The 18837-nt window shown below is 42.2% G+C and overlaps 1 protein-coding gene and 1 long non-coding RNA gene across 6 annotated transcripts; one reads left to right on the forward strand and one right to left on the reverse strand.

Annotated features, from left to right (window-relative positions):
- The first annotated feature begins 169 nt into the window (after positions 1–169).
- MYO19 (myosin XIX) lies at positions 170–18773 on the forward strand. 5 transcript variants are annotated; one of them, XM_009567380.2, is made up of 25 exons: positions 178–353; positions 1272–1356; positions 3190–3334; positions 4089–4237; positions 4471–4584; positions 5359–5491; positions 5711–5780; positions 6140–6242; positions 6449–6545; positions 7034–7110; positions 7458–7548; positions 8630–8801; positions 9146–9219; positions 9314–9435; positions 9939–10052; positions 10440–10616; positions 11458–11604; positions 12060–12167; positions 12387–12457; positions 13335–13444; positions 15307–15470; positions 16122–16251; positions 16442–16527; positions 16878–17183; positions 18081–18773. In XM_009567380.2, exons 2-25 carry the CDS (start codon positions 1345–1347, stop codon positions 18207–18209), a joined length of 2901 nt encoding a protein of 966 aa, XP_009565675.2. In that variant the 5' UTR covers positions 178–353; positions 1272–1344; the 3' UTR covers positions 18210–18773. The 5 variants fall into 5 exon arrangements, 4 of the variants coding, with proteins under 4 accessions (XP_053940712.1, XP_053940713.1, XP_053940709.1 ...); XR_008453085.1 differs by lacking the exons at positions 16122–16251; positions 16442–16527; positions 16878–17183; positions 18081–18773 and adding an exon at positions 13845–14581 and having other exon boundaries at positions 170–353; positions 15307–15442; XM_054084737.1 differs by lacking the exons at positions 15307–15470; positions 16122–16251; positions 16442–16527; positions 16878–17183; positions 18081–18773 and adding exons at positions 13845–13954; positions 14048–15291 and having other exon boundaries at positions 170–353.
- On the reverse strand, positions 5313–7065 carry LOC128854155 (uncharacterized). The gene is made up of 3 exons (XR_008453086.1): positions 6431–7065; positions 5841–5956; positions 5313–5434 (listed from the first exon to the last, which is right to left on the reverse strand). It is a non-coding gene; the product is annotated as an uncharacterized LOC128854155 (long non-coding RNA).
- Positions 18774–18837: the final 64 nt, after the last annotated feature.

The following is an 18837-nucleotide window of genomic DNA, read 5'->3' on the forward strand; positions in this document are numbered from 1 at the left end:
CCACAGCCCCCAGCCCGCTCCTCCGCAAACGCCGATTCGCCACAGGAGCCCTCGGTGCCCGCCCGCGCTTTCCCCGGCGGGAGGCAGCCTGCTCTTCCGCAAACGCCGATTCGCCACGGGCCGCCGCGGCCCCGCCTCCTCCGGCCGCCGCGCTGCCCGCCCTTCACCTCAGCCCGCGCCCTGCCCGCCCGTAACGGGGAGCCCCGGGTCCTGCGCGGAGCCCTTGTCCTTGGGACAAAGAGCGGGCTCTCTCCCGGGAGAGAAGGGCGGCGGGGCCGGAGGAGGCCGAGAGGGTCTGCGGGGCGGTGGGGCGCGGCCCCAGCGCAGCGATCCGGGAGCCCTGTGCGTGCCAGGTGAGAATGGGATAGGAATGGAATAGGGATAGGGAAGAGAAGGGGAAGGAGAGAAGGGGGAGAAGGAGAGAAGGGGGAGAAGGAGAGAAGGGGGAGAGGGGGAGAAGGAGGAGAAGGGGGAGAAGGAGATGAGGAGAAGGGGGAGAAGGAAAAGGAGAAGGGGAGAAGGAGAAAGAGAAGGGGAGAAGGAGAAAGAGAAGAGGAGAAGAAGGGGAAAAGAAGAAGGACGAGGAGAGGGAGGAGGAAAGAGAGGAGAAGAGAAGGAGAGAAAGAGGAGAAAGAGTAGAGGAAGGGAAGAGGAAGAAAAGAGGAAGAGAGGAAAGAAAAGACGGCAGTTTCGGCTGCTGGAAGAAGACAGAAGTCTTCCTGGCTCTGTGAGCAGACTGTATTTTCACAGAGCCTCAGAGGGCGAGCTTGACTCACCTTGGGTCGGCTCCCACTGGTTTTCAGAGGAAGCAGGACAGCAAGCAAGCCTATCTCATTTCTGCTGCAATACAGAACTCCTCTGAGTCACCCTTTCCAAAAGCACTCGCTTCTCTGACACTGTCAGACCCACAGATCTTTCCTACTTGTCCTAGCAGGAGGAATTTAATAAAAACAAAGTTGCAATTTCTTGCCAAGAAACTTGGCCTTACCGATTCTGGAGGAAACAAAGCATTTTATCATTTTATTCCTCCAGTAAGGAAAGCTCAAGTATTCCCTCCCCATAAGCTTTATTTGCAGGGGGAAACGGAATGTATGGCTGTCACTCTGACAGAGCGGGTAGTCTCTCTAGCTCCAGCACTAGTTGCCCTGCCCCGGGATCAGTTCTTCAGTCTGAAGCCTTTGGGCTCTGCTCATGGAACCCTCTGGAGAATAACTCTGGACATGTTGTCATGTCATTTTGTTCTAAATGTGTTTGTTTTTTTTTTATTTAAGCGTTCTTCAGTCAGATTTGAATGAGATACCCTAAAGGTCCTCTCCAGTGTTCCTGTCCATACGGCTGGACAAGATGCCAAAGCAGGTAAAAAGAAAACCAGGCGTTGTGTACGCTAATTATTTTTTACTGCCTGGAAAGAATTCTTGGCTTGTTTTCATGCAGTCAAGATTAGGTAATTCCTAATGTATATTCAGCCCTACTTCACGATTTGACTGGACCTATTAACCGTGTGGTTTTGACCTGTGTTGCTAACACCAGCTAGTGATTTTTGTCACTCCATTGGCTTTAATGAGGCAGGAGTCAATGCAGGCAGCAAGCACATCCTGAAGGGTGTTTCGGTAAGATTAATGGACACATGAGCTGTGCAGTACAGGCATCAGAAGTGATTGTATTTTCAGATACTATTTTTCTTTTGGCTAAACAATCACCATCTCTTCTCAAATGAAGCAATGTTGAGCAAGGGGGTGCAGGAAAGCAAAAATAAGCCCTTTTTCAGATCTTGCAGTATCAGCTGCACAATGGCCTTAAGAACTCGGCTGGTGCCAGCATCATACAGCAGACGCAGGGGAGGACATTGGAAGAACGGGTGATTGGCAGAAACGCATCTGATCCACAGAGGAGTTTATAATTGTGGGTGTCTGTTCTCAGTGAAAGCAGCGAGCTATGTAACGCTTATTCAGAGAAGAGTAACAGAAGTCACTTTGATGGTGATGCTTAACTGCATTCCTAAGCTTTTTTTACCCTTGCTCTGTAAAATTTTGTACTACTGGAGATGAACTACTTATGCTGTCTGTGCAAGATAACTATGCTCCTAAATGAGTACATTATTGTAGCTTTATTGTTTTTAGAAATGTGTTAATGGGGTTTTGCAGTGTATGTTCCCCTTTATTAATGAGCTTAGCTCACGTAGCGGGAATGCTGCTAACTGGATTTGGCACTTTTTCTTTATAAACAGGGTGATACTGTTCATTGACTTGGTTAACGTGTAAAGAACTGCAGATTTATGCTACTAAATACAAATGAGTAGGGTTGCTCTGAAGGAGTTTCTGTCAAGGAGAATGGAAAAGCAATATCCAGAAAGCAAAAATCAGGACTGGCATCTTTTCCCTCCTTTTTTCTCCCTTACAGCTCCTCTTTCCTTCCCCCCCCAAAATGACAAAAACACGTGAAATCTCTCTTTTGGCTAAGTTTTCCATTACGTTTGTACAGCAGATGTGTCCTTCCAACTAATCGTCAAGGACATGGGAGCCCAGAGGCTAAGATTTAAATACTTCAAGTGATTCAAAGGGGACAAATCTTCACCTAATGCAGGCCAGCTATTGCTTTCCCCTGGCTGTGGTGTGTACACTCTGCAGCTTCACTCATGGGGCCTTCAATCTCTGCTTTAAAAATGAAACTCACTGCTAGAAAAACTGCATTTGTGTTGGACCACAGCAGCTTTCAGCTCTCACCTCTGCAGCCAGTGCTTTCCGCTTCCCTCTGCCCGAGGCAGCTTTTGCAGTGAACTTATGACGTTCGTAAGTTTAGAAATCCCCCAGTGAAAAACTCTATGTGAATGTGTCTGTGCTGAACAACCCGCAAAATTGCAAGCACTAGGAAGCGTGAGTCTAGGGTCACTTTCCTTCCCAGTGCCTTTTCTTGCAGCCAGAATTACCCATGATTAACTCCATGTACAAAGTGGTGTCTGCCTGCCATCTCTCATGTGCTGAGTAATACTTTTCTAAAAACAGAGCACCCCATGGGAATCACTCATGCTGGGAAAGGGCAGTTGGAAGGAAGAGTAGCTTAAACATGCTAAGTTATGACTCCAGCTGAACTTCTGCTACATGGAAGCAGTAGAAGAGCTTTAAACTATAGTGTATGAGGTCAAAGTCCCGATATACTCAACCTTTGGTGCTGATCTGACACCCGCTCCAGGAAAATGGCCAAAAAGAAGATTCTGTCATCCAGAATGACCTCAGTGAATCATTTGAAGAAGAAGTTAGAGCGTTCCTCAGTGATGAAGAAAACCTGCATCTTTATGACGACCTCACAAAAGTTAATCCGGTGACAACTACAACAGGTAAGCAGCCAGCCAGGGGAGGATCTCCTGTGGAGTTACTGTCCCTGGTGGCTACTAATACTAGTTACTGTTCTCATTGCATTAATGCTGTGATGAGCACAGTAGAGATCCAAAGCCTATTCAAAGCCTTAGAAAGTTACTCTTGGCTTGGTTTAATTTTTTAAAAATACTTACGCAGATTTAGCCATGGCGTTCTCTTATCAAGCTCTGCACACAGAGGTCATGTTTGCATTATTGGTTCAGGTAGCCAGAGTGTGGTTGAGAGTTAAAATCCTATTGAAGGACTCCTGCGTGACCTTGTGATTGCAGTTTGGTGTTGTATGAACATAAAAGAAAACAAAGCTCTGACTTAGATTCAAAATACATCCATTAAATTGGTTTTGAAAAGTAAATTCCTCAGTTCCTCACTTGACTTAAAGATGATCCTGTTGAGAGAAGCTAAGGCCTATTCCCAGTGCAGATGGGAATCTCTGCCTCTGTCTGCTCTGCAAGTGAACAGATTTGCTTTCTAGGACGGATTATGTGAAACCTTATAAATATTCAGGATTTACTGAATGGGATAGTTAGCAGATCCCTTAAGATTTTTAAAAATGAGGGCAACTCGTGAAGACATTGTTATGTATTAGACCTATATCACTCTATCATCTCATTCTCTGTTAAACCTAAGAGCATATCTGAAGATTTTTATTAGACAGGAATGGGAAGAGTCAGGTACACTTTTAAAAATACGCTAACAGAAGATTTGTCCTTTCAGTTCTGAAATGTCTTCAAGCAAGATATAGAGTGAACTTGTTTTATACGAATGCTGGCTGCAGCCTGGTGGCTTTAAATCCATTTCAGCCTTTCTCCTGCCTCTACTCACCTGAACTTATGAGAGAGTACCATGTTGCATTTCGTCCTCAGGTAATCCTCATATTTGAAATAACTATCCTTCTGCAGAACTCAGATGTGAAGTTCTTAAAGATCTATATGAGCAAAATAATCCTAAAGGATAAAATCCATTACTAGTGAAATAGGAGTTCTATAAAAAGAGCAGTACTGCTTTCAGATAAATGTGAGAAGACCTTTGCTGTCCATTGCTGTTGAACTTTGCAATTACTGTTCTCTAAAATATGAATATTCTCTTTTACTGCCAGGATTTAAAACCTCACATCTTCGCAGTGGCTGAACAAACCTACAGAAACGTCCAAAGCCAGATAGACCCTGTAAACCAGTCTATAATTGTTAGTGGAGAAAGTGGTGCTGGGAAGGTAAGGAGACTTTTCCTGGCATTGCTTTTAAGTCTTGCACTACAAATCACTGGGAAATCTCATGGTATTTTAGTGAACAAGCAAAGACGAAGGAAAAAAATTCTGACAGAGCACGTAGCCAGTCTGCTTTAGCACGACTCTCTTGAAATATGCGTAAAGCATTAAGTGATTGCTGCAGTCAAATCGACTCTACTAAATATAGCTGCTCTTCAGGTGACATCTGCAATTTCTAGGAAGGCCAGATTGGAATCATTAAACAGGAATTGCTCCCGAGTTCATGTCTCAGCCTAGTATGTTAGGGAGCTATTGTGGGTCTCAGCAAACCATAGGGAGAGACTCAGAAGAAGCAGGAGAACTCGGATCCTATCCTAGGTCCTTCCATAATGATCTGTCCCTGTTCAGCAAGATACTGAGAAAATTTTTAAGCCTGAAAACAAAATTGCTGAGTGTTAAAGGCTCAAAGTCCATTTATATTCAATTAATATCAAGATACTAGCTGTTAATTCTAGCTGAGCTTCCAGATGATTACATCTTGATAAGACTACCATTCAGCAAAGCACTGTGACTCCAGTAGCATTCAAATGCGTCTGCTGCACACAAGCATATGCACAAAAAGTTTCCACTGAACTAGAGCTATAAACCTGACACAATTACTCTCTTTTGCATCCTTGCCAGCTGCATACTGTGTTTTCAGAAGCTAGCACTGTGTCACTAACTGACATAACTAATGACATGGTAAAAACAAAGGCCTATTGTCAAGCCTCTCTCTTGCAGACCTGGACATCTCGCTGCCTTATGAAATTCTATGCTTCTGTTGCTGCTTCAGTTATCTCTCCAAAAGGCAATGAAACTGTGGAAAGGATAGAGAAGAGAGTGTTGGATTCCAACCCTGTCATGGAAGCATTTGGTAAATGAGGCTTTTTTTAATAGGAAAAAGAAGTAGCGTCCACTGTGGGAATTTTCTTTTTTAACACACAAGTCTAAGCTAGCTCTTGATCCTCTCCTTAAAATACAAACTCTTCAAGTACTGGAGCTATATACAAGTCACCCTTAGTATCAGTACATCATGCACAGAAGAGTGAAACAACTCTGATTGTGCTGTATCTGTCCCTGGCAATTTTCACAGGAAATGCATGCACCCTGCGGAATAACAACAGTAGCCGTTTTGGAAAATATATCCAGCTTCAGTTAGACAGGTAATAATTACTGTGTAAAAGCCTTATCTATTGTCTTCTTCCTTTTACGTCTTTACAAACCTGTTCCTGATGTCTGTCATGGAATTTTTTTTTCTGTCTTTGGAACATATTTTGGTTTGCTGGCAGCTCGCATTATTATATCTCTTCCCCCTCTCTGCAAGCTCTCACCCTGATCTCTGAAAGAGAACAATGGAAAGACAGAGATTCAGTTAAGAACTCTGAATAAAATAGTACATTAAGCTTGCACAAAACTGAACTGCAAAGCGTTTGTAATCAGTTGGTATTGTAACAACACAACACATGTTGGATTCTGTGAGGAAGTTTTGTTGAAATCTCTGCTTTGTTTTTGATCCATCTAGATTCCACCACCTGAGTAGTGCTTCCATTCAGACTTTCCTTTTGGAGAAGACCAGAGTCGCCTATCAGGCTCCCAATGAAAGAAACTTTCATATTTTTTATCAGGTTTGCCTTCAGTTAATTTTGCTAGATATTTCTGACAAGCAGTGAAATTACCAGATTTAGCACAATTGCAAATTTTAATATTTAACAGCTTTCCTGTCTGTCATGCTTCCAAATTAAATCATGCCCCTAATGTGTTATTCTTCATTGTCTGTGTGATGTAAATACCAAACACAGAATTCAGTCAGTACCTTGTTTTCTGTCTCCAGATCACTAAAGGTGCCACTGCAGAGGAGAGGCTGGAATGGAACCTTCCAGAAGGGGCTGACTACCGCTGGCTGCCAAATTCTGAAAGAAACTTAGATGGTAAAGATTAGTTTCACAGAGTGACCATTAATAACAGCTGTAACTTTAAAGGAAGGCAGGCAAAAATGTCTCTGCCTTATTAAATCCTATTACCCAGGTTGGTCAGCCAGCAGCAGACATTTTGTAAAGCCACCTGCATTCTTGTGATTCTGTTTAAGTTTCAGTTTGCTCTATTAAGAGTTTTCACCTGGCTTAAGCCAGCGGTTTCTGGCCTAGCAAATTTGCATCTCTGTGTGGCTATGTTTAGAAACTGTCTTGTCTTTGGATGTGCTTCAGCAACCTACTGCCTAACTTCAGAGCCCCACAGAGTCAGTGTGAAGTCAGCGACTGGGTTCTCCAGCTTCTACTCTGGGATTCACCAAAAGAGCACCTGGTTTCCTTGATCTCCTTTCACAATTCCAGCTCAGCTGGTTGTGGTATGGAGTGTTCTGCCTCCCCGTGTTTGTGTGCATGGCTTTCTTTTAAATGACACCTGTTTGGCTTTTCAGAGGACTGCTTCGAGGTAACCAGAGATGCAATGTTTCACTTGGGCATTGACCGCTCTACGCAGAACAATATTTTCAAGGTCAGGTACAATGTATGGTCACCGTGAGGCTGTTCCTCAGTATCTTTTTAGCATGGGATTTCTGCAGAAGTAGATCTGTATCAACGTATAGAGCATGGGTTGTGTGTTACTCCTGACTGGAGGGACTGCAGCTACACATTAGGTTGCAAAACCAAATATTAGTTCTTAACTAAAAGCTTGCACTTGTGAACTTTAGTTTTCCTTCAGTAATTGCAGCACTAGGAATGAACACACAAGCTTGGTATCTGCTTGCTTTTTTTTTTGTGCAGAAATGTTGTGACTTGTCCTGTTTGTGTGGCTATAGGGAGGCTCTGTTTCAGAACACTCAAGGATTGATAATATTTCAGGTATTGTCAGGCCTTCTCCATCTTGGGAACATTGAATTCTCTAATCCAGTGGATGAGTCTCAGCCGTGTGAACTAGAGGACAAAGCCAAAGGTGAGACAAGAATCATGCTATGCTCCAGAGAGTCTTGTTGTCTTAGTGCAGGTGCCTAATAGATAGGATTATTATGTTCTCCTGCTGATAGGAGATTATCAAGGTCATGAGCAGAACAAAATTTAAGCATGTTTTTGTTCAGTACTACACAGTTTCAAAGTACTGAAGAAACAAAAGCCTAATGCTCCCCTGCTCTGAGAGATAATATCCTCCCGTTACAGGTCAAGGCAACTGCAACATTAGACAGTCATTTCAGAAGGATTATTTGCAGAACTGTTAAGCTTGATTGTAATCTTACACTGATATCATAAGACTTCCAGAAATCTGACCCAGAGCGCAGAGGGCTTAAGCTTTGAAGTTTTAATCGTAAAGACTAAGACTCCACTTAGTAACAGCAAATCTGTTAAATTGCAGCGTAGAACACAGGTTGTTCTGCATATTTGTAGGAGGTTTGTGGATCTAGTTTTCCTTCAGAACTAATCAATTGAATCCACTGTCCTGAATAGTGAATTGCTCTTCTATTATTTTACATGCTCTGAATTCACATATAATATACAAATAGTAGAATATTCATAATATTCAAACATATAATATTAAAATAGTTTTGCAGCTCAGGTTAGCAAGATCTTAAATGATTTCTTAGAAAATACTCATTCTTCTGAAAAAGAGATTACTTTTCATTACTATCCCCAAAATTCATGTTTTTTTCGTCATGGCTGTTTGATGTCCTCTGTCTGGATTTAGAGGTGTCTGCTAAAAAAAGGTGAAAAAGTAACAAAGACATACCTAGAGAGTACTCTAAAATTCCCACTTCAATGTGGCAAACTTCAGACTTTTGATATTGTTGTTTTATTTGAAAGAGAGTACCTGTAATTCTGGGGATAGTGTAGGTACAATTAAGAGGCTGGTCTTGCAAAACTTTCTCTCAGATTTGGGTAAAAAGATCCAAAATCCACATTTAACTTGGTGGGTTCATGGAAACGTTCTTTTTCCACGTCATCTCTAAACCTTTTATAACTTTAAAGGGGCTGCATTCATTTGACACTCCAGATAATCTTGCAATGTTTTTTTCGTGAACAAGATTTTGTGAAGACCACTGGAGATTTGTTGAAAATACCCATTGAGGAACTACTGGAATCATTAAGAATTCGAACAATAACTGCTGGAAAACAACAGCAAGTCTTCAAAAAGCCATGCTCCAGGGCTGAATGTGAGACAAGGAGGGACTGCCTTGCCAAAGTTATCTACGCTAAGTAAGGACACATAGGCCAGGCTGCTGTGCTAGTCCATAGAGTTTTTGTGAGGGAGCAGGGAAGCCAGAGAGATTTACTTTCGCCAGCTTTCTGCTTGGGGTGAATAATAGTATAACCCTTCTTTCCCCTGTAACCCCCTTTCCCCTCTCAAGACCCCTTTGTTTCCATTGTCGATGCTGACAGCTGCTGTCTAACAGAGGTCTTCAGAGAACTGCTGCTTTTGTGTCAGCAGGCAGCATGTCATATTTTTTTGTTTCTTGCATGTAAAGACCACAGTAAAAGAACGCTCTTATGACTGCTGTCAGCAAGCATTTTCTGACTAATCCAGTTGTCATTGTGTGCAGATTGTTTGAATGGCTCGTTTTGGTCATAAATGAAAGCATCTATGCAGATCCATCAGTGTGGACCAGCTTCATAGGTATGGTTTTCTCCTCCTTGGTTTAACTGAGTAACCATAAATCCTTCAAGCTACTCCTAGACCAAAGTGCACTGTCTTCCTGTATTCCTCCTAGGTTTGTTGGATGTTTACGGTTTTGAAGCCTTCCCAGAAAACAATTTAGAACAGCTTTGTATTAACTATGCCAACGAGAAACTGCAGCAGCACTTTGTAGCACACTACCTGAAGGCACAACAGGTAATACCCCACTAAGATCAAATGTTAAATATCTAATTTTAGAACAACATCTCTCATCTTGTCTCTTTAATTGTATTTCTGTGCTTTTGGTCAGATTGTAACCTTCAGTTGAGTAACTAATGGCACACAATGCTTGGTTTAGGGCTGCGTCTGGATCTAAGAAAGAAGTTGTGGGGGTTCCTTGCCCTTCAGGGCAAAACTCAGTACAGCCAGGAGAGGCTTAGTGTGATCCTAGCCTTGCTCATAAATCTGAGGTTCCCAAATGCTTAATCAGATTGTTCCAGCAGGATCTGCTGCCACATTCTCAAAAGCTACCTCGTGTAGAATATCCTTGTTTGTGTTTTCTCAAGATTGCCATGGAACATGAGCTGAGCTCTGGATGAACAGGCTGAGCCTGGGATTAACTTGTTAAACAGTGCCTGCATCCCACTGCAAAAAGGCACATCATTATTTGGGCTCTGGTGCCCTCTGCCGTGGGATAACTGGGTTCTCTCTGACTTCAGGAGGAATATGCAGCTGAAGGCCTACAGTGGTCTTTCATAAACTACCAGGACAACCAGAACTGCCTTGATCTGATAGAAGGCAATCCTCTCAGCGTTTTTTCTTTGCTGAATGAGGTAAGTGTGGATCTAAACCCCTAAAGCTTTTGACCTAGTTGTCTGCCTTCCAACCCACATCACCACAGAAAAATCAAACACTGAATTAGTAGGAAACTTGTCAGCTATGAAATTTCTGCAGAGCTTATTTTTGAGAACAATCCTGACACCACTTTTTCCTATTCTGAGTTCTTTTTTCCTCTGATCTGTGATGTTCTAATTCAGATATGAAGTGTCAATTACATTTTTTTGTTTTTTTTTTTTCTTCCCACTATTTCAGGGCTTGCATACTCAAAGCAACTCTAAAAGTAAAGTGGCTATGATTTTCATTAAAAATGTCTTAGCTTTTAAAGACAGTTCTTTACCACAAATAAGAGATGCTGCAATTTTGTCTCATTTGCTATGCAGGAGTGCCGTCTGAATAGATCCTCTAACCCTGACCTGTTTCAAACTCGGATTGAGAAAGCCTTGTCTAGTAATCAATGTTTAAGTCGAAACAAGTTCAGTAAGAAGCCTAACTTTATTATTTCACATTATGCTGGCAAAGTCTGCTATCAGCTGGCAACAATGGTGGAGAAAAATAAGGTAGGTATTTTCAGAAAGATGTTTAAAAAAACAAGCAAAAGAATCTTACAAACAAAAAGCTATTTAAATCAAAGCACCACTAACAAGTACATTCTGTGGTGCTCCATGGATATACGTACCCTGCCCCCAAAAAATCCTTCAGGCCACATAAAACAGCGTACTGTTCTTGGTCTGATTTTTAGTGAACCATCACTGGCACACACAATTAGCAGACCTTCCAGCTGAGAATTAAGAAGCCTGCGTATCAGGGCTTCTCCCATTCCTCTGACAATGCAGTAGTGTTAATGGCATTTTTTCCCCCAAAAAATAAGTTTGAGAAAGGAGAGCATGGACTTAATTACTGCAAGTCCTGAAAGTACCAGGAACCTCAAGTTCTGTTGTCAGTGTGCCATCAGGGAATAGGTGAAACAGTCTACAAGACATGAGGGTCTCCCTTGTCAGTTCTGACATCACCAGCAATTATGGCAAGTGGTATTAGGTGATGCAATAAAATACCATCTCTTAATTAAAAGAAAGACTTTCTAATAGACTTTATAATATCTGCTGTAGACTGTCCTATGAGGATTAAACTAGCCCTGGGGCTTCTAGCTCACTTAAGTGACAAGAACAATGTAAGGAGCAGTCATAGATTTGCTTAATGTTCAGACAAATGTTGTTTTCTTTTCCTGAATCTGACTATGGATGAATGTATGAAGTCAGATTTGACACTACAGCTGTGGTTAAACCAAAGCTGGCATCAGAAATACTATTCCATCTCTATATATGGAATTTCTAGTAATTTTCAAAGGTGGCAGGTTTCTACCTAAGTTCAAATACTCATGAATCATGTTTGTGTTTGCAGGACCCCATTCCACCAGAGCTGGTCAACGTTTTGCAGAACTCTAAGGACCCTTTGCTTCAAAAATTATTTCCTCGGACAGAAAGGAACCAAAATAACGTCAAAAGCCAGAATAGAGCAGCTGTTGTTACAGTGGTGTCAAAGTTCAAGGTACATCCTATTCGAGTTCTGCTTTCTACTGCTGTCTTCATGACTAGATGAGAAAACAGTGTGGTTGGACCAAGATCAGTAAATGTTTTTAAATTAGATAGCTATAAAACTGAAATAGCTTCAGCCTCCTGAGATTCTCTGGGTTTATAGCTTTAGCTCAATCCAGTTTTACCCTTTCCTTTAACAGTTGGGCATCTGCCTTTGTGAGGCTTCTTCCTACCTGTTCCTCTTGAGGGGTTAACTTCAACCGAGGGCCTTGCTGTAATTTTGGAAACTTCACAAATTTACCATCAACAATTTTAAAAAAGATTCCGTAGAGCAGAATTTTTGCTCAAGTTCTCTTTTTTTTTTGACATCCTTGCTAAAAATGGCTTCTTTTTAATACAAGACCACTGGCTGGCTAAGCTACCTGGGGAGAAGGAGTGCCTAATTAAACCTGTATTTGTTTTCTGCAGGGTTCACTTGAACATCTCATGCAGATTTTGAATAGTACCACACCGCATTACATCCGATGCATCAAGCCTAACGCTGACTGCAAGGCAATGACTTTTGAAAGAGAACAGGTAACTTTTCAAAAGCCTTTCTTCACTGAGTCAATGAAAAGCTTCCTTCTTTTTTCTCCACCTTCTCCATCCATTCCCCAGCTGCCAGTGTGGCAGTGCAAACCAGGCAAGCTCTGGTGTGGCTCTTGAGCTGAGCTGTGTGTCACTTGGGCCAAGCCCATGCAGCTTCCACAAAGAATAAGACAGTGGTTGCCTAAACCATCTAAATTTGTGCCTCAGGTTCTCAGCCAGCTTCAGGCATGTGGAATAGTCGAAGCCATCAGCATCAGTGCAGCGGGCTTTCCTATTAGGTAAGTCTGAATTTCTTGACCAACGTCTTCCATAATCCATTTCTACGGCAATCGGCAGCACGTTAGTTATTCAGAAGACCTCACAAGCAGGAAATCCAAGTATTTTGTTGTCGGTTTCAGACCAAAAAGCTTTATTGATTCTTTCAAAGCCATCACAAGACTTCTGCTCACTGCTTGCTTTTAAGCTTATTTAAGCATCTCTCTTTTATGTTTTGGAGACAAAAATCACAAATTTGGACTGCTGTTCTATGTTTTGGATAATGAAACTCTGCTAGTTCAGCAAGCCCAAAAGTGCAGTAAGCAGGACTTGCCTTCAAAACAAAGGGATTCTTAAAAATACACCAAATACTTACAAGTCTGGATGTGTCTATAACGCAGCCCTGGGCTGAGAGCTCACTGTATATTTTAATCTGAGAAGCTGGGGAAGAGATATTTTGATGTGGACTATCATGTGCTAAAATGTTCTAATCTAACGTGGCTTCACAATAACATTTTCAGCCACTAAAATTATATGTGGTAGTCATCTCCAAGTCAGGCATCTCATCGCAGCCAGTCACCATGCTGGGCGTTCTTGACTGCCTCTAAAGGGAAGAATGCCTGAGCTAGTCATGTTTTTGACAGCTCGGTATTCTGGGGTGAAGCTCACCCTTAGCATAAACAAGCAGAGTTCCTGCACAGTCTCTGTAGCAGGCAAAAGCCACTGCCTGTTACTGGGCAGTGGGTAGTCTCCTGCTGGTGACTACACAGGCATCAGTGTATTTGCATTCTGTGCACTGGATTTTGAAGCCATTCTGCATTTTTTCCCATTAAAAGCGTAGCTTATTTTCCATATAGTAAATGACACTTGCCAAGAATTAACTGTATGTTTGTCTATCAGGATCCCTTTCCAAAGTTTCACTGAGCGCTATGCAATACTGAGAAAATCACGTGGGTCCAATAAAAACAGAGCATTTGATAAAAGCAACTATTGTACTGCCACGAAAAAAGGTACGTTTCTTTAGATGACCCCTCTGCTATCAAAGTAAAATTATCACAACAATCTGATATTGCATAGATCTGATGCAGTTACTGCATTCAGCATGAGGGACGCCACTAATTCTCAAAATATTTTTCTAATCTACCACCAACTTGCATTTCCAATTTGCTAAACACTTATAGCAGGCTCTTTCTAAAACTCTGCAAATCTTTCATCTCATTGCTGGTTTTCTGTGTTCTTCCTGAGTGGAACAATTATAGCTACAATGGTGATGGGGGTTCCCAGTATAATTTGATTTTCAGTTGGTTCTTGAGTGGACCTGAAAACTACTTACCTTTTTGCTTATACTCCTTCTCCTTCCTTTCTTTTTTTCCCCACCTTGTTTTCTTATCGAACACACTGACCTTCTAGCTTACCTGGATTCTCCTGCTGCTTCTACCTTTTGCAAACTTCTGTATGCGATTCTTTTTTTCTAAGCAAGAGCGAGGATGGACTTTACAAAACACAATCCAATCTACAAGGTAACACCTTTGGTACGAAACCCTGAGAGTAAGAGCTCATCAGGTGGTTACATTTAATTTTGAAAGTTGCTGCAACCCCTTTCTCTCTCCCAGATTAATCCCCTCTTCACCCAGTGGGGCTGTTCAGTAACCAGTAGATGTGGGAAGCAGGACCAGCCTATTTGAGATAAGTAAAATGGCTGGAAATCTCTGCACCTTGCGGAAATGGAATGAAGTAATGACATACAGTCTGGAAAATTACTTACATACCATATCTTTCTTCCTCAGTTATAAACCCATTAGCTAAAATGCCTCATTGTGATAGGTCACTAGTCCTTTTTATCTTTAGCAGGTAATAAGCTGTAAACAAAGCAAAACAATTTCCTAAACACAGGGATAAGCTTTTGGTTCCCTTATCAGCCCAGCCCTGTGAACACCATCATAGCCACCAGATGTCTTCCTGTAAGCAAGAATTGCTTATATTTGTTTTCAGTACCTTAAAATGCTCTCATCTTCTTAGAAATATTTATAGCAGAAAAGCAAACAGTATCCAGGATGGAAAGATTCAAAGACCATCAAGTTCCAGCATTGGGCATGCAGAAACTCATGCAGCATTGCCTTGAACAACACAATCTCTTTCAAGGACAGGTCTGAATTAATTCTACCTCTGTTTCCAGATAGATTAATCTGGCCAACCTGTTTGTCTCATAATGTAAAAAAACTGTGTACTGTGTCCCAGAAATGGTTTTAATGGTTTTAATAACCTCTTATGGCTGCAATAAACTCCCACTTAGTTACATGTCCCTGTAGCTGTTTCTGACATGCTGTGAAAGCTGTAGAATTGTGTAGAATTTGTTTTCTGCCTGCATCTTTCAGTGCATTAAGGCTATGAGTCTTAATTCCTTGCTTCTTGTTCTTTGTTCCCAACAGCTTTTTTTGGTATTTAATCAGAATTTCTTAGGGCTGAGCTGCTCAATTCTATTCTGAATTGCACTGCTGTTGCTTTCTAATGTTACCTTGTAGGATGCTCTGAACAATGTGTGAACAGCTGAGCCCTCGTGATGTCTGTTTCACTGTCCAGACTTGCCCGAATGACACTTGTTACCTATGGACAGGCTGTAATAGAGGTGATAAGACACCACTCAAACTGCATCCTCAGTAAAACACACCAAGCTGGTTTTCTAGTTGCTTGTCCATGGCATGTCACATTTTCCCCTTAAATACAACTAGATCTAGTAATGTCTTAGACATCACCTCCTCCCCTCTTGTAGGTATTTACGCCCTAAATGGCCAAGAAGTCTCAGTGTAAAGATAATTACTTGGTCCCAATTTCCTAGTTTTCTGATACCTTCTCTTCAATGTTTCATTTCCAGGCGAGACTCCAGTGGTGGACGATGACAAAGCATCACATTCTGTCATTTCTGAGATCCTTCAGAGTGTTGTTATGGAACAAACTACTGCTGAGCAAACGGGGAACAGAGCAGAAAGCCCTTCAGTGTACTGTGGCAAAACCAAAGTATTTATGGCTAATTCTGTGGTAAGAGAGCTATTTCCCTGGCTAACAATTCTGGAATGTTCTTGGATAATGGGGATTCTGGCACAGATCATCACCATGATTTAGGCAATATTCCTGCTAATAGTGTGACCAGAATTTGGCATTTTCCTTCAAATTACTGAACTAAATCAAATATCCATCATAACATCATCCTTGTTGCTAACGGACAAGGAGCTGCACTTGTGTCTACTGCTGGCAGCGTCCTCCCAGCTACAGTAAAGATCACAGCTTTCCTTAGCTTCAACTGACAGCCCTGGCACCTCCAACAGGCCGAAGCAGCTTCTTTGAGAAAGAGATGACAGAGACAAAGGCACTTTTGCAAAGCTTGCATAATGGAGGATGCCCCTGTGACAGAACCCCCTTTCAATGGGGCTAGGTTTAAGCCAGCTGCTACTGTGATTTTGTGAGTGTCTGCTTTTTCCCCCCCTCAGATACTTAGAACTTTACTTTTCAGATGTTATCTAATAAGCATTAGTGAAGTGCTGTCAACTCTAAAACCTAATCCAGCAGTCTTAGGACAGTGAAATGTGCATGTGGTTTTCTGACAAACACCAAGAGACTGTTGAAGAGGGAAGAGTTGTGAACACAACTTCTTCCCTGAGTGTTAACTGCAGGGTCGTATCCCCAATGCAGCTGGAGCAACTGGAAGCCAGAAGAGCAGAGGTATTAAATGAGAAAGCATTCTGCATTCAGTGTTGCTGGAGAAGATTTAAACAGAAGAAACTAGTGAAGGAGAGATGGTCTGCAACTGTCATCCAAGCAGGTAATTTGATAAGGATGTGGCTGAGCATAATATATTGAGTAACACTGCCAGTTTCACTGGATGCTTCAAGTGTCAGGACTGGTTAAGTTAATTGAATAGGGAGAAAGTTTAAGTGCCATCTCTCTTATGTTCTGTGCAAGAGCTTCTCAGATATTTCATGTACTCAGGTTTCTTTTAATTAAATCTTCAGCTGTTCGTTCCTGGTTAGCCAAGAACCACTTTCAAAGGATGCGCAGGGCTGCTAACGTTATTAAGCACAGCTGGAGGAAATGGAAGGTAAGTACATCGGTACAGGAAAGCATTGAAATTGAGTAATTGAGGCTTTTTAGTGTTTGAATCTACCTCTGCTGCACAAAACCAACCCTGTTAATTCTCCAGAAAACTCTCCTCCAGCTGAAGAGCAAAAGATGGATGGATGCCTGTCTTGTACAGCTGCTTCTACAGAGTGGCAACATAGAGACTGCAGAATAACTTGTTCCCTACCTTTACAGATGCACAAGTGTCCCAAAGGGTGTCCTATACTTTAAGATGCCCTCATTTTTAGATACTTAGTCTTGCAGTTTTAAATTTTGTTCAAGATGTCTGTGAATCTTTTTCAAGAATATTGTTCTGCATTTCTTCATCAGGCAAAAATGGCTGCTTTAGCAGCAGCAGAATTGGATGAGGGTGAAGAAAAGGCGTTCTCGGTTCCTGGAGCTACAGTGATCTCAGCCAAACCCTTGTGCTCTTTGGAAACAGCTTGGCCTCTGCATGCAATTATTCAGTTCTGGCCTCTTGGCCTTGTCCTGGCTGCTGCACCTGTCACTGTAACGGGACGCCGGAGAAACCTCTCCGTGCTGGCATGCCTCAAAGTACTTCAGGAGAATGACTGCTACAAGGTGGAAAGCGGTTTCTTTGGCTGTGGCATCACTTCCATTAGAGCTCTCCCACAGGTAACCTCACACGCTTGAGTCAGCGGCACCTTTAAGCTGCCATGAGTTCACGAACCTGAACTCTGCTGTCCAGTACAGCAATCGCTGAGTCTGCTCTCAAGCGACAATCTTCCTTTTTCCACTGGCTTAGAAGGGCAAGGATGACCCCGACAACATCAACAGGTCAAGCAGGACACAGGGCTGAGTTGTGACTTTCAACAAAACATGAAAACTCCTATTAATCTCTTTCAAAGAACAAACTGATCAAAGCTCTGCTTTACAACTGGAGAGCAGAGGATTCCAACACAGGCTCTGCCATTATGTACTATATTTACTTTTATCTGCTTAGCAGATTCAAGTTGCACAACAACTGAACACATGAAAAAGCATCCACTTGGGAAAAACCCACTGGGTGTATGAATAATATCCCAGTTATTCTGTATTAACTTCGCTGTGCAGACAGCTGCACAGACTACATTGCAGAGAGGATTTTCAAGACATGCACAGTAGTCTTAGATACCATTTACTGCAAACAAGCCACAACCCACACTGACTTATCCCAGAAGCTGCACTCCGGTTACCAATCACCTTGTACCTGTGCTTGGGGGTTTTGTCCACAAATTTTCCAGGCTGCATAAAATTACACTTGCAAGAATGTAGCCTGTCCTTGGCCACAGTTCAATAGGAAGAAGCAGTACCAAGTTCAGTACTGACTAAATGCTCAGATCCTCAGAGTTTGAGCTAATTTCAATTCAAATTATGGTACTGGTACTCTGTAGCAATCATTTATCTTAAATCACTGGTACAGTGACTCCTTTGGAGGTCTCTATCCTTATCCATCTTCACTAGCATTACTTAGTTCGAGTAGCAAAATTAGCTCACATCATCAACTGACCCCTCCACCTCTTTTTCTTCTAGGGTTCCATCAAGTTTCACTGTAAGAAGTCTCCCCTGCATTATGCAAATGTCAGCCCCCACACAGATGCCTGTTCTATCACTGGATTTAACCAGATATTACTGGACAGAAAAAGCCTCCTTCCGACATAGGTTTTGGCCATCTGCATATACTGTACTTTTTCCCTTCAGGGAAGGACTGTCTGCAAGCTGCTGCTTTCAAATTACTCAACGTCCATATCTGCTGCTACCTCAGCTTCCTACATTGATGCATTGTACCTATAATATAATATACTTCAATTTTAGAACGCAGGGGGGATGCATTCCTCCTCACGCACACGTATTAGAGGAAATATCAGTACTATGAGAACACTCAGTTTAAATAGATCAAGTGCTTTAAGCAATATATACTTGAACTGAACACTTCTGGCACTACCTGGGAGAGGCAACAGGCTGGTAACGAGAGTGCAAATAAGGGAAACATTTCTGACATGCTGGATTCTCGCAAGGAGGTACAGCTTCTCTGACGACCATGAGCGTTCAGTCACATCACAACGCTTCTGAATGTGACCAAGGAAGTGAGCAGCAAATTACACTAAAGGAAGATGTCTCAGGGAAAAGCGAGACTCGACTCTCACCTCTAATCTACAAGACCAAAACCTGTGCTGTCACAACTGCCACGTGTTTCTAGCACCCCATCTGCGACAGTTCTCCTCCGAGGTGCTCTAGGCCGTATCTGTTGCTCACACGGGTACTGAAAATGTTCAGCTCTTCTGTGTAC

This window comes from Cuculus canorus, chromosome 20 (genome assembly GCF_017976375.1).
Source record: "Cuculus canorus isolate bCucCan1 chromosome 20, bCucCan1.pri, whole genome shotgun sequence".
NCBI lineage: Eukaryota > Metazoa > Chordata > Aves > Cuculiformes > Cuculidae > Cuculus > Cuculus canorus.